Genomic DNA, 16,011 nt, shown 5'->3' on the forward strand with positions numbered 1-16,011 from the left:
ACAAGTTATCAAACATAGTTGGTGAACAGAAATCAAGCATGACATCCTCATGGATTCTGATTGGTTTGCTGAGCCAAGCTGCACTTGAGAAAGCATACAAAAGGGAAATATAAAGTGGTATTAAATGACGCTAACCTTGAGTTATGGAACTAGATTGCAAACTAAGCAGTAAGACAAGACTAGAACTGCCCCCTTACAGCTCCAATGACCCAGGTTCAATCCTGACCTGCAGTGTAGAGTTTGCATATTCCCCTTGTGATCATGTTGGCTTCCCCCCTTATTCTTTTTGATAAAAGGGACTGGGGATAAAGGGCATGGAAGCCAAGGTGGTGGTTATGCTCCTCCAACAGGATGTGGGAGATCAGAAACGTTTTCACTGTTCCTGGTGACCATACCTGTGGGCAGCAGTACCTCCCATCAAACTGCATACAGCAAATGGTCAAAGGGGCATCTGAAAATGTCATATTAAATGTAAACACGAGGAAATCTGCAGATTCAAACAACACACACAAAATGCTGGTGGAACAGGCAGCATCAATGAGGAGAAGCACTGTCGACGTTTCGGGCTGAGACCCTTCGTCAGGACTAACTGAAAGGAAAGATAGTAAGAGATTTGATAAAATCTTACTATCTTTCCTTTCAGTTAGTCCTGATGAAGGGTCTCGACCCGAAACGTCGACAGTGCTTCTCATAGATGCTGCCTAGCCTGCTGCGTTCCACCAGCATTTTGTGTGTGTTATATTAAATGTATATTTAGTTAACTTTTCCACAGCACAGGTACAGAAAGAAATAGGATAAGCAACCATTGGGAAAGGCAATAAATTCTGGCAGGTTTTGCACGAGTCTGCCCTGGCCACACACCTCAAACTAAGTATGTATACCATTCTGGATAGAGTTGTGGGGATGGCCTCTCAGAGGAAAGCAGCAACTGCTGAATTTATGGCACACTGGTTGTCTCTGATACATAGCAGAGGGAAAAATCTAGGTAAGAAGTAGTGGTGGGGATTTGTTACTGGGGGAAACAAACATGAACTTCTGTAACTGAGAGGGATGGTGTCTCAATCAATGGTGTCATGATCAAAGATTTCAAAGATCAAGTACAGAACATTCTGAAGGGGGAAGAACACATTGGTACTAAGGGACGAGGTCCTAAGAGTTTAGCAAAAGGTTAAAAACCAGGACACACAGGGCCAGATTTTCCCTGTGACACACAGCACTGAGGATAGAAATACCAGTTTAGGACAAAGATTTTTTCTAAAGAACTGGTGCAGGAAGAGGGGGTTTTGGGTACTTGAATTATTAGGATCACATCTGAGCTAGGTAGGACCTAGAGAAGGATGGGTTTTACCGTTTCTATGGATGGCTCCTAACCTGCTGAGTTCCTCCAGCATTTTGTGTGTACAGTACTGCTCTGAATTTCCAGCAACTGTTTCAGGTTGAATCTAAATTGGAGGGAGATCAGCATCCTTACAGGGAAGTTTGCTCAAGTTATCCAAGGTGGTGGGGTGGAAAGAGGGGTATTAGTTGGTGGTTTTTAAACAAATTTGGTAGGGGTTTGGAAAGCATAACATCAGTGCAGAGATTGACTCCAACGTGAGAGAATGAATTGAGCAAATCCAGAGGCAGAACTTAAGAAAGCAACAAAGTCAAATACAATCATTACATTTAAGGGACATTTACTCATACACTTAAATAGGCAAGGTATAGAATTGTAATGCCCTGGTTAAGATTTCTACTGCTATGCTGTAAGGCGTTTTATTTTAATAGTTTTCTGAAAAAGCAGTGTCCTGCTGGTAAGGGTGTTTTGTCTTCAGCTAAAGATAAGGAGACATGTTGTCCAACTTAGGAATGTTCAGTCAGCCAGTTGTAACCTTCTGCCTAGTGGAAGATTCGGGAGAGCTGGGCAGGATCAGATTATAGAAGGACAATAGTCTGGTTTGGAGTCTTTTTGGTGGGAGCTATGGAGTGAAGCACAAGGGAAGATGCTGCAGAATGCTATAGTAAGGAGGGTCCCCATTGCAAGAAGTGCTTTGTGCAGATGAATGGCTCCGAGGAGAAAGGGCCAATACTCCCGAGAGAGCCAGCTTCCTCAAAGACCTTCTCGAATGAAATTCAGACTGTGGCAGGCCAGGGGTCCTGTGGACATGTAAAGCAATGCATTCTGGACTACTCCTGAAGTGAGCTCCAATGTTTACATGCACATCTAGACAGGTTTAACTGTTATGGGCCCTTTTATGTTTTTTTCCTCTCTCCCCCCCCCCCCCGACTCTAGATGTACATAATTTATGAAAGGTGGCCTTCTCATGGCTAACGAGCCATGTTTGTATACAAGCCCCAGTGAGAGGACTATAGAACAATACGGATCTAATTCACACAAACAGGGTTAGTATAGATGGGCAAATAGCATGACTATAGAGGGCTGAAGGGCTTATTTCAGTGCTATACCACTCTGACTATGCTCCTCTTTCCTCTCGCATCCCAAAGTATGCAGGTCAATAAATTAAAATATACATTTTTGAAGTCCAGTTTCAGAATAGATTTGATGCTGATAATGAAAATAGCACTTAGTGGAAGAATTTTAACGGTTAACGAACTACCCCTTTCAAGACCATCTCTCCAAATAAATTATAAAATTATCTTAAATTTATAATATCCACTTTTTGCAACAAAAAGCTTCACCTTTCCTTTTTATGGTCATTTTTAATTGTGCCGTTAATAATTGTACCTCTTACCTCAGAATAAAACAACTGATTTAATGCAAGTATTTGGAAATTTTAAGTTGCTAACTTTAAAAGCTGAATAAAGATCTTTCATACTGTCCAAGGGATTCCACCTGAGTTTAAAAAAGGTATCTGTGCATTCATATAGTTATACAAATAGACCTTGCTTTCAGAAACTGGCTTTGTAATGAAAAAAATTTGCATTTTTGAATGATTCAGTCAGACAGAAATAACGTTTTTTTCCAACTTAACTCCATAGTGTGCTCTGCAGATGTGTAGAACTTGCAATTTTATCTGTAACTAGTGATGAAGATGTTATCTGCTATCTAATAATACCTCTTTCTTAATGCCATCCAACCAACATGATACTTACATTTATGGCTGGAGGTTCAAGGCTGAGAGTCCACAAGTATTTAATAACACCAGAATGAAGTTGCAAGGTTTATCTTGGTTGACAGCTTACTTTTATTTTATTTTCCTGAGCTCAGCAGGCTGCCTACGGGATTATGGGCTGCTGGCCAAACTGCAGATATCAAGTTCTTCCTAACCGTGAACAAACTATATAAAAGTACATTCTAGCCTTGAGCATGAGGAAATCTGCAGATGCTGGAAATTCAAGCAACACACACAAAATGCTGGTGAACTCCAGACCGGGTCTTCACATACCGCTATTGTGACTCCCATCTGTCCTTCTCCCACCACCACTCTGCAACCCCATCTCCCTCAGATCCCATCGTCAGCTCCTGGGCCCTCAGAGGCTCCATTTTCCTCTCACCCCAACCCTTCCCTCTCCACAGCCACTACCAGCCTCCCTCCCACCTCTGATCCCAGCTCTCATCCGTACCGGGTCTTTACCATCCCCTCCAACCTTCCACTCTCTGAGGCAGAGTGCTCTGTCCTCAGTAAGGGCCTCACCTTTGTCTCCCTTCGCCCACAGCTCAGCGAGTTCTTCGTACGTCATGACACTGAACTCTTTTTCCGCTGGCTCCGTCTTCAAGCCTACTTCTTCGACAAGGACTCTCCCACACCCACCAATGACCCCTTCTCTTGTCTTCAACCCTCCTCCTAATCTTTTACTATCTCTACTTTCAGTTAGTCCTGACAAAGGGTCTCGGCCAGAAACGTCGACTGTACTTCTTCCTACAGATGCTGCCTGGCCTGCTGCGTTCCACCAGCATTGTGTGTGTATTTCTAGCCTTGAGTTCAGCTCTGATCTCATTATCTTGAACTTTTAAGAAATGTTAAGATTTAGGGAAAAATATCATTAAGTTCTACAGTAAGTTACAGCAGTTTTGCAGTTTTCAGAATTCATTGGCACTAAACTGATTCCATCTGAAAACACAGAAGTTTATTTTGCTTTCTCTCTGTAAAATACAAGTACCTAGTTAAAGGAAATAGATCTATTACAAATCCAAGGCAGATGAATAGCTTAGATCGATTACTCCATTTTCACTTAAAAATTTAATGACAGGACCAGTGGCAGTAAGCAATATTCACAAGCATTTGGGTGTGTCTTGCAATTATGGGACCAGATAGATCCTCTGCAACTGCAGAAAGCATGAGGTGAATTTAGAACATCTCAAAAGTTTCCAGTGGTTAGGAGTCTGTGGGGCAAAACAATCCTAATTTAGAACCAATCTACAAACCGTGTTCAAAATTAACAAGGAATCATTAGAAGCAAAATTGTATTGATAGAAAACACAAACTTTATAGAGGCATGCATGTACTGAACACACACAGTACTTGCACTTAAAATGATGTGGCTCATTTCAGGCAAATAAAAGCAGTCAATTCACAAAACAACACGAACACCAGTTCAAAGCAACTTCTATATTGTCCTTGTCATCCACTCCAGTCTTCTGTTTGACAAGACTATAAGACACACGAGCAGAATTAAGCCATTTGGCCCATCAAGTCTGCTATGGCCATTCCATCGTGGCTAATTTATTATGCCTCTCAACCCCATTCTCTTGCCTTCTCCCTGTGATCTTTGACACCCTAATTAAACCAAGAACCTATCAACCTCTGTTTTAAATATACTCAATAACTTGGCCTGCACAGTCGTCTGAGGCAATAAATTCCACAGACTCACCACCATGGCTAAAGAAATTTTTCATCACCTCTGTTCTAAATGGATGTCCCTCTACTCTGAGGCTGTGCCCACTGGTCCTAGATTCCCCTACTATCAGAAACATCCTCTCCACATTCATTCTATTTACAATAGGCCGGGGGTCGGCAACCCGCGGCTCCGGAGCCACATGTGGCTCTTTTACGTCTGTGCTGCGGCTCCCTGTTGCTTTGGGAAATAATTGGTTGTGGCGACCCTTTTCCTGGCACATCCAAACCGACTCACAATTAGATAGCCTACGGGGGTTTGCAAGCACAGAGCTTTGGAGCCTCTGCGCCATGGGGGGCAGGTTGAGGGAGGCTTAAAAGTGAGGCCGAAGATTTCGAATAAAGTTTTTTCCTTCGACTGCAGTTACCGACTCCGTGTCGTAATTTTAGCGCTGCGTATAGCACACCGCTACATGGTCAGTATTTAATTAAAATGTATTTTATGTTAGTTTGTTAGTTTTTGAAATGTAATTCTAAATTTGAAGATTATGGTGATCTTGTACAATCTAAATAAGACGTTGTGGCGACCCATTTCCTGACACATCCGAACCGGCTCACAATTAGCCAGCGTTCAGGCTAAGGGAGATAGCCTACGGGGTTTGTGAGTACGTGTATTTTGCAGCATCCGCGCCCATGGGGGGCGGGTTGAGGGAGGCTTAAAAGCAAGGCTGTTTAGTTCGAATAAAGCTATCTTTGACTGCAGTTTACTGACTGCGTGTAGCACACCGCTACAACGTGTTTTTATCGCTGGCTGTCCAGAGGGGAGGTGCTGAAACGCTTTGTCGCGTGTCTGGAAGAAGTGAAAACTTTCCTGGGCAGCAAAGGGCTCAACTTTCCTGAGCTGGAACAGCCAGAGTGGCTGGAAAAGCTACACTTCATGGTAGACATGACAGCACACCTGAACACGCTGAACACAGCTCTTCAACGGGGTAAGGACGTACAGCCCTGCACATGTTGGAGGATGTTTTGGCATTCGAGCGCAAGTTGACAGTGCTTGCCAGAGATTTACAGAAAGGCACATTGTCTCACTTCCCCAATTTGAGAGAGTTCAAACAAGGTCACGACATGATAAATTCGGAGTATTTACATTCTGCAATCATCGCAATGCAAACATCGTTTGGGAAACGCTTCTGTGAGTTCAGAGAGGAAAAAAACACATTATCCTTCCCGGTCACTCCCCTAAGCATCGATCCATCCCTACTGAATACGACTGCATTGTCAGGTGTGAGTCAACCTGAACAAGTATGATAAATATTTTAATTGCCTATTATTTTACGTATATTCATATGTTTTCATTGTTCAGTGAAATAGTCCTTTCATTTTTCAGGTTGACAGCTGGCTGACGTTATTTTTGGTTTGCTGCTGGCGGCAAATTTAAGTTTGGCGTTTTTCATAAATACAAGAAGGACTCAAATAAACGTTGAGTATTTTACTTAAAAGTAACCTTCAACCCAACGTCTTTTTTTCGGAGTTCAAAATGTTTTTGTTGCATGCAGAAATGTAATTTCGTTTTCTCTGCAGGAGTTCATCAATTTCATAAATGCAACACATTATAGTTTGTTTATACATAGCATAAAGGCAAAACAAAACGTTGTATGCAGTGTTATTTCATTTTAAATGTCAAACGGGTTTTGCGGCTCCCAGTGTTTTCTTTTCTGTGGGAAACGGGTTCAAGTGGCTCTTTCAGTGGTAAAGGTTGCTGACCCCTGCAATAGGCCTTTCAATATACTTCAATAAGATCCCCCCACCCATTCTTCTAAACAGTGAGTAGCGCCCGAGAGCCACCAAACGCGCCTTAGATGTTAACCCTTTCATTCCCAGAATAATTATTGTAAACCCTCTCTAATATCAGCAAATCTTTTCTAAGGGGCCCAAAACTGCTCTCAATACCCCAAGGTGGGTGTGACCAATGCCTTATAAAGCCTCTGCATTACATCCTTGCTTCTGTATTCTAGTCCTCTAAAACTGAATGATTTGCCTTCCTTTCTACTGACTCAACCTGCATTTATAATACATGGTGAAATATGGAAGAACAAATGATTTTGTTATGTGGAGAACTGAAAAAGAGCTAAATATCACAGTTATTGGTATTACTAAAATTAATATTTTATGCATTGGCACAATGGACTTGTCTTTATATAGCACACTTAAAAAAACTCAAGGGATTTATAGTCCGACTATTCCTGAACAGCATTCAGTGCTTTATGCAACAGACATTATACCTACGGCAAATTTAAATCAATACAATTGCAAATGCTGGAAATATGAAAAAAATAGTGGGAACATTTAGCAGGCCCTGCAGCATGTGTGGTAAGAAAAACAGAGTTAACGTTTCATTAGCAGCCTCAAAGAGAGTTAACAGTAATTTAAATTTCAGAGCACCTGGTAGGAGGAATGGATAGGACGAAGGGAATATCTATGACAGGGTGAAATCAAGTCACACGACTCTTACAAGAAGTGGTGACCAGATAATTCTTTCTACACATAATGAAGGGTATTATTTGTCAGGGGTCTTTAATGAAACACCTCCACTATTCAAAAAACGTTAAGGGACCTGTCAAGTAGCATGGTTCAATATTTCATCCAAAATATATCATTGTACTACAGTTTGAATGCAAGAACATATGCAACATTGGTTAGAAACACAGAAAACCTACAGCACAATACAGGCCCTTCGGCCCACAAAGTTGCGCCGAACATGTCCCTACATTAGAATTTACTAGATAATTTCTATTTACAGGTATCCACAGCCCTCTATTTTTCTAAGCTCCATGTACCTATCCAAAAGTCTCTTAAAAGACCCTATCATATCCACCTCCACCACCATTGCTGGCAGCCCATTCACACACTCACCACTCTCAATGTAAAAAACTTACCCCTGAAATCTCCCTCTGTACCAACTCCCCAGAACCTTAAACCTGTGTCCTCTTGTGGCAACCATTTCAGCCCCGGAAAAAAGCCTCTAACTATCCTCACGATCAATGCCTATTATCTTATACACCTCTATCAGGTCACCTCTCATCCTCCATCGCTCCAAAGAGGAAAGGCTGAGCTTACTCAACCTGCTTTTATAGGGCATGCTCCCCAATCCAGGCAACATCCTTGTAAATCTGCTCTGCACCCTTTCTATGGATTCCATATCCTTCCTGTAGTGAGGCGACCAGAACTGAGCACAGTACTCCAAGTGGGGTCTGACCAGGGTTCTATATAGCTGCAACATTACCTCTTGGCTTCTAAATTCAAGCCCACGTTTGATGAAAGCCAATCCACCATATGCCTTCTTAACTACAGAGTCAATCTGCACAGCTGCTTTGAGCGTCCTATAGACTCGGACCCCAAGATCCCTCTGATCTTCCACACTGCCAAGAGTCTTACTATTAATACTATATTCTGCCATATTTGACCTACCAAAATGAACCACCTCACACTTATCTGACTTGAACTCCATCTGCCACTTCTCAGCCCAGGTTTGCATCCCATCAATGTCCCACTGTAACCTCTGACAGCCCTCCACACTATCCACAACACCCTCAACCTTTGTGTAGTCAGCAAACTTACTAAACCATCCCTCCACTCCCTCATCCAGGTCATTTATAAAAATTACGAAGAGTAAGGGTCACAGAACAGATTCCTGAGGCCACCAATGGTCACCAACCTCCATGCAGAACATGACCTGTCTATAACCACTCTTTGCCTTCTGTGGGCAAGCCAGTTCTGGATCCACAAAGCAATATCCCCTTGGATCTCATGCCTCCATACTTTCTCAATAAGCCTTGCATGGGGTACCTTATCAAATGCCTTGCTGAAATCCATATACACTACACCTACTGCTCTTGCTTCATCCATGGGTTTAGTCACATGCTCAAAATTCTGTCAGGCTCATAAGGCATGACCTGCCCTAGACAAAGCCATGCTGACTATTCCTAATCATATTATACCTCTCCAAATGTTCATAAATCCTGCCTCTCAGGATCTTCTCCATCAACTTAACAACCACTGAAGTAAGACTCACTGGTCTATAATTTCCTGAGCTATCTCTACTCCCTTTCTTGAATAAAGGAACAACATCCTCAACCTTCCAATCCTCCAGAACCTCTCCCATCCCCATTGATGATTCAAAGATCATCGCCAGAGGCTCAGCAATCCCTTGCCTCCCACAGTAGCCTGGGGTACATCTCATCCAGTCCCAGCAACTTATCCAACTTGATGCTTTCCAAAAGTTCCAGTCTATCCTCGTTTTTAATATCTACATGCTCAAGCATTTCAGTCTGCTGCAAGTCATCACTACAATCACCAAGATCCTTTTCCATAGTGAATACTGAAGTAAAGTATTCATTAAGTACTTCTGCTATTTCCTCTGGTTCCTTACACACTTCCCACTGTCACACTCAATAGGTCCTATTCTTTCAAATCTTATCCTCTTTCTCATCACATACTTGAAGAATGCCTTGGGGTTTTCCTTAATCCTGCCCGCCAAGGCCTTCTCATGGCCCCTTCTGGCTCTTCGAATTTCTTTTTAAGCTCCTTCCTGCTAGCCTTATGAGCTTCTAGATCTCTAACATTACCTAGCTCTCTGAACCTTTCGTAAGCTTTTTTCTTCTTGACTAGATTTATTACAGGCTTTGTACACCACGGTTCCTGTACCCTACCATAAATTCCCTGTCTCATTGAAACGTACCTATGCAGAACTCCACATAAATATCCCCTGAACATTTGCCATATGTCTTCCGAACTTTTCCCTGAGAATATCTGTTCCCAATTTAGGCTGATTTCCTGCCTGATAGCCTCATATTTCCCCCTTACTCCAGTTAAATGCTTTTCTAACTTGTCTGTTCTTATCTCTCTCCAATGCTATGGTAGAGGAGATAAAATTATGATCACTATCTCCAAAATGCTCTCCCACTGAGAGAGCTGACACCTGACCAGGTTCATTTCCCAATACCAAATAAAGTACAGTCTCTCCTCCTGTAGGCTTATCTACATATTGTGTCAAGAAACCTTCTTGAACATACCTAACAAACTGCATCCCATCTAAACCCCTTGCTCTAGGGAGATGCCAATCAATATTTGGGAAATTAAAATCTCCCATCACGACAACTCTGTTATTGTTACACCTTTCCAGGATCTGTTTCCCTATCTGCTCCTCGATGTACCTGTTACTACTGGACAGCCTATAAAAAACACCCAGTAAAGTTACTTCCTGTTCCTAACCTCCACCCACAGAGACTCCACAGACAATCCCTCCATGATGTCCACCTTTTCTGCAGCCATAACACCATCTCTGATCAATAGTGCCATGCCCCCAGCTCTTTTGCCTCCCTCCCTGCCCTCTCTGAAACATCTAAAACCCAGCACTTGAAGTAACCATTCCTGTCCCTGAGCCATTCAAGTCTCTGTAATGGCCACCACATCATAGCTCCAAGTACTGATCCACCCTCTAAGCTCATCCGCCTTTTCACAATACGCCTTGCGTTAAAATAGACACATCTCAAACCATCCATCTGAGCATGTCCCTTCTCTATCCTCCCTCCCACACTGCCTCCAAGCTTACTCTATTTGTAAGCCAAACGCCTCTTCCCCAGTCTCTTCAGTTCTGTTCCCACCCCCCCAACAATTCTAGTTAAAACTCTCCCCAGTAGCCTTAGCAAACCTCCCCGCCAGGATATTGGTCCCCCTGGGATTCAAGCGCAACCCGTCCTTTTTGCCCAGGTCACACCTGCCCCAAAAGAAGTCCCAATTAACCAGAAATCTGAATTCTTACCCCCTGCTCCAATCCCTCAGCCCCACATTTATCCTCCACCTCATCCTATTCCTATACTCGCTGTCATGTAGCAAAGGCAGTAATCCAGAGATTACTAACTTTGCGGTCCTGCTTCTCAACTTCCTTCCTAACTCCCTGTAATCTTTTTTCAGGACCTCTTCCCTTTTCCTACCTATGTCATTGGTACCAATATGTACCATGACCTCTGGCTGTTCTCCTTCCCACTGCAGGATATATGTCATAAGATATCATAGTTGTATTAATACAACTTGAAGAGAAATCTACTTCCAGTACATTTTAATACACCAAATTTGCACAGATGAGAGACTTAGGAAAATATATTTACCGTATAGATCACTGAAAAACTCCCATGCCAATTAATGGAAAAACTGTGCTAAACTAGCTTACCAATAACCCTACTTGAAATTTATCAAATATTCTACAATCATAACAAAGACCATCCTTCATCACAGGCAGATGCCCCCATATTATTGTTATTTTTGTTCCATGAAAGTATCAGCAAAAATCATATTTAATATTACATTTACAGAATTACCTGGTTCCTTGCAGTCACTTATAAAATTACATCAGATCCTACTTGGAGTCACACCTGCGCTACTCCAAAAAAAACAACTGAATATTTGTGCAATTAGTGTTCAAAGTCTACCACTGAAGAAAAGTGTGCTGTACATGTGATTTTTTTTAATCTCTCCTTTCAAAGACATCACAGCTACACACCAACAGGCTCAAAGCATCAGCTGCAAATCCCAGTTCTATTGTAATTAACTACTGTTCATTAACACTATTAAGCAGCCCAATGTACAAAGTCAGTCATTTCAAGTTTCTGTCCTCACTATTCAAAACCACTCTCCCTACACAAACAATTCCAGACAGTAAATATAGACATAGGAACAGAGGGAGCTATGACTGTGAAAATGCTCCTTCCATCTAAGAAAATACACGATATATGAAAGGACAGTCTTAGGTATGGAGAAATAGTGGGGCACTACATTCTTTTATGTGCCTTTTTAGCCACTTACTCACCTACACTGGTACTTTTAAATATTTGTTAAATATCTGTGTCGCACCAACAACCTTGCACTCAATGTCAGTACGACCAAAGAGCTGACTGTGGACTTCAGAGAGGGTTAGACGAGGGAACACACACCAACCCTTACAGAAGGTAAACACAAAGTACACTGCAGATGCTGTGGTCAAATCAAGACGTACAAAAAAGTTGGATGAACTCAGCAGGTCAGGCAGCATCCGTTGAAAGAAGCAGTCAACGTTTTGGGTTGAGACCCTTCGTCCAATACAAGAGTGGATAGATTGAGACTGTCTTCTTAAAACAAAGGATCTCTTTCAAAATCTAGTAGTCTACTATAGTCTATAGCCAGGGCTTTACCATAAACTTAAATCATTAACTTCTACCATGCACTTAAAGTAAGTCACAGAAGGATGAAATGGAGAGATGAGGAATTATCTGCCCCCCATCCAAAAGGTGGAAGGGATCTGAAACTCACTAATAGAAAAGGAGGAGGAGAGCAAAGACATGATCAGAATTATTACATATTTGGAGAAGTGTTTGAACAGTTGCGACCTGCAGGGCTATGAGCCAAGAGGCTCTTTTTCAATTGATACAGTCATGATGGGCTGAAAGATGTTCTCCATATTAATCTCCACTCATCAGATACGTATTAACATAAACCTTCAACAGCTTTAATATTGTTTAAACTACCTTTGGTCAGATTTAGATTTTCAGCATAACATCCCAGTTATTGTAAAGAACTGGGTAAAGAATAAAGCACAAAAATATTTACCTATTTTAGGACCACCATACTCAAAAACAGTTACTTTCCCTCCTAGTAGTAAGGCATATCAACATCTCCACTCACTAAATCACCTCAACACCACCACTATCATTACTGTGGAAGGACACCTTCATTAAACGTGGATCTGTTAGTGTTTTTGGACTGTCAGACAGCATTCGACTTCATTCTTCAGGGTGGAGCTAGTTACCAAATTATAGAAATCCACAGATTTACAAGAACTTGTCACCACTATGATTGCTTTATCAAATGTTTCACATCAAGTTCAATAGTTCTTCAGACACGTACTGGGTACTACAGTTTAAAAGGGTTCAGTTATACAATTAATTCTGGGGTAACTACTGAGTGTAATTTAAGTCTGGACATTGCTTTGAAAGCTTTGGTGGTCAAGGGATGCAACACATACACCTTTACCTGAGCACAGTATCAGAATCAGGTTCAGTATCACTGGCATATGTCATAAAATTTGTTTTTTTTGTGGGAACAGTACAATGCAATACGTAACAGAAATATGCAAATTACAATAAAAATATATAGAAGAGTTAACATGAATAAGTGGTGCAAAAATAGAAATAAAAAAGTAGTAAGGTAGTGTTCATGAGTTCAATGTCCATTTAGAAAAAAGATGGCTGAAGGGAAGAAGCTGTTCCTAAATTGTGTGTGCCTTCGGTCTTCTGTACCTCCTTCCTGATGGTAGCAATGAGAACAAGGCATGACCTGGGTGAATGGGGACCTTAATTGTGGATGCCACCTTTTTGAGGCATCACTCCTTGAAGATGTCCTGCATACTACAGAGGCGAGTGCTCATGATGCAGCTAAGTTTACAACTCCACAACTTATTTTGATCCTGTACAGTCACCCCCCCCCCCACACCATTCAGTGATGTAGGCAGTTAGAATGCTCTCCATGGTACATCTGTGGAAATCTGCAAATGTAATTGGTGATAATCTCCTCAATCTCCTAATGAAATATAGCCACTAACATGTCTTCTTTGCAGTACATTGATATGTTGGGTCCAGGTTAGATCCTCAGAGATACTGACACCGAGGAACTTGAAATTCCCAGTGACAGTGATTTAGAGGATACAATCTTATTTTTCCTGTCGCGATTAGAGGTGATAAATGATTAAAGTAGTCTCCTTGGATCCAAGTCAGAGTGCACGGAGTTTAAAGAGTGCAGTGTAACTTTCTGTCATGTCAATGCCCGAGTTGTCAAAGGGTGCAAAATGACTCCCCCTGGGTTCTCACTCACTGGGGCATTTAAAGAGTGCAATACAACTCTTCCCGATTCCCAATGAAATGAAGTGCTTAAAGGTTGCAAAACAACTTTCCCCTGGCTTGTCAGTGGAGTGCATCGTTTAAAGGATATAATGCAATCCCAACTAGGCCTTACTCAGGGAGTCAGTGTTTACATAGCGCAATGCAATTCTCCCTAGGCCTATGTCAGGGTGTTAGGATGTCTGGACTGTCACTTACCTGCAAATGGGCATCGACTTTGTTCTCGGATGCCCTACTGAGAACGCTACCGAAATCCATAGCTCTGAAGCCTCAGCCGCAGGAACTACACGCACCAGTTGCAGCGAAACCTCACAACCCCCTCTCCAACTCGGCTTTCATGCGAAAAAGTCGTCACTTCCGTAAAAGCCGAGTCTCAAATCCGGCTGTTGCCGCTGTCACGTGGCACCGAAAGGCGAACGCTGTGACGTCACGGCCAGTCCCTCTGACCGGGAGAGGGAAGGTGCAGATTGCATCCTCTCAGTTTAACCAGGGACACCCTGAACTTCATCTGTTCACACACATCCTCAACTTGTCCTGAACCTAACTTGTACACTGAAGGGATTTGTTGTACTTCACCTGTTCACACACATTCTGCAGACAGATTTAACCCATTGAAACGACATCCTGAACTTAATCTGCCCACACACATTCAAAAGGAATTCTTAACTGTTTGCACACATTATTAAGGGATTGTCTCGATTTAATAACCTCATACATTAAGGAGGTTTGCTGGACTTAACCATTTCATGCACATTACAAGGCTATCCATAACATAACCAGTTCACCCACATTATAGGGACAACACCAACCTCACATTACAGGGATATTGTTAACTGTCATTGCTGAGATATCCCTAATTTAACTAATTTACAGGGATTTCCATAACTTAGTCAATGCATGCACATTCAAAGGATGTCCTTCATTTTTGCACACATTATAGCAGTGTCCTTGACTAATACACACACATTATATTGATATCCCTAATGTGACAAATGGTAACCAGTGCATAGATATTACAGAACTATCACAAATTTAACTGCAAACACAAGAAATTCTGCAGATACTGGAAATCCAGATCAACATGTACACGATGCTAGAGGAACTCAGCAGGTCAGGCAGGGTCTACGGAGAGAAACAAACAATCATGTGTCAGGTTGAAGCCCTAAGTCAGGAACTAGATGTTTGAGAATTGCAGGTGAATCCCTGGATTAATAACAATAACAAGCAAAACAACAACATAAAAAGGTATTCCAAAATTAACTACTGCAAATGCATTATTTCATTATTTCAAGATTCAAGTTTATTTATTCTGAGTACATCAAAATTTACAGTGAAGTGCATCATTTGCATTAGCAACCAAGGGTATGATGGGGAAGCCTGCAAGTGTTGCTGCACATTCTGGCACCAGCTTAGCAAGCTCACAAAGCCCAGCAACAAAACAACTGCAAAACCAGCACTCTTTCACTCATATCCTTTAAACTCAGGAAAGACCACCTTCGGCTCCAGCCTCCAGTGGACTTGGCGGTTCATAACATTATATCTTACTTATTCAGTGCCCGTTACGCCTTGGCATTAGGGCAGCAATGAAGGTCCTCCATGTCTGTTCTTGGCCATATTTTCTATTGTGCCCTGCTTGTGGTTGAGGGTCCTCATTCCTGCCTCCGTGGTTTGGTGCCAAGTTATCTTTGGTCTCCTGCTTTTCCTCCACCCTTCAGGAGTCCAATGAAGTGCTGTCCTGATGACGGAGTCGGTCTCTCTTCTCATCACAGCCCAATTCATCCCCATAGTTCCCTCATGATGATTGTGGCCATGTCCTCTTGTTGACACTGATGGAGCAGGGCATGGTTGGAGATCTTCCTTGGCCGGAAAATATGGAGAGTCATCTGGAAGCTCGTGGTGTTGAATTACGACAGCTTGGCAAGGTCACTCTCTGTCATGCACCAGCGCTCTGAGTGTGGACAGAACACAGCTCTGGTACAGCTTCACCTTGTTGTTGATCCCCATATGTTACTCATAGACCTGTAGATGTTTCCAGCTTTGCTGAGTCTGCACTGGGCCTTGGTTCCACCATCCTGTCGAATGATGCTGCTCAGTTAGGTGAATGCCGGGGCTGGGTGAGTTGACGCCATATGCCTTGATGGGAGAGGAGACCCTACATTGAGGGTTATGGTCTTAGTCTTTCTCAGATTGACTCTGAGTCCAACTTGGCCAGCAAAGGTACACAGACATAGAGTTTGCCCTTGCAAGTACTGCTATGTATGTGATAGTAATGCGAGGTCATCTGCAAAGTCAAGGTCTTCTGAAGTAGA

General features: G+C 42.3%; 1 protein-coding gene across 1 annotated transcript in view; it reads right to left on the reverse strand.

The window, feature by feature from the left end:
• spty2d1 (SPT2 chromatin protein domain containing 1) overlaps nt 1-14,066 on the reverse strand; it is a 33,348-nt gene extending 19,282 nt beyond the window's left edge. The window contains exon 1 of the mRNA XM_059975661.1: nt 13,901-14,066. Coding sequence (XP_059831644.1) covers nt 13,901-13,960 — 60 coding nt within the window. The 5' untranslated portion in view covers nt 13,961-14,066. The remainder of the gene's footprint in view (nt 1-13,900) is intronic.
• Nucleotides 14,067-16,011: the final 1,945 nt, after the last annotated feature.

This window comes from Hypanus sabinus, chromosome 7, assembly GCF_030144855.1.
Source record: "Hypanus sabinus isolate sHypSab1 chromosome 7, sHypSab1.hap1, whole genome shotgun sequence".
Lineage (NCBI taxonomy): Eukaryota > Metazoa > Chordata > Chondrichthyes > Myliobatiformes > Dasyatidae > Hypanus > Hypanus sabinus.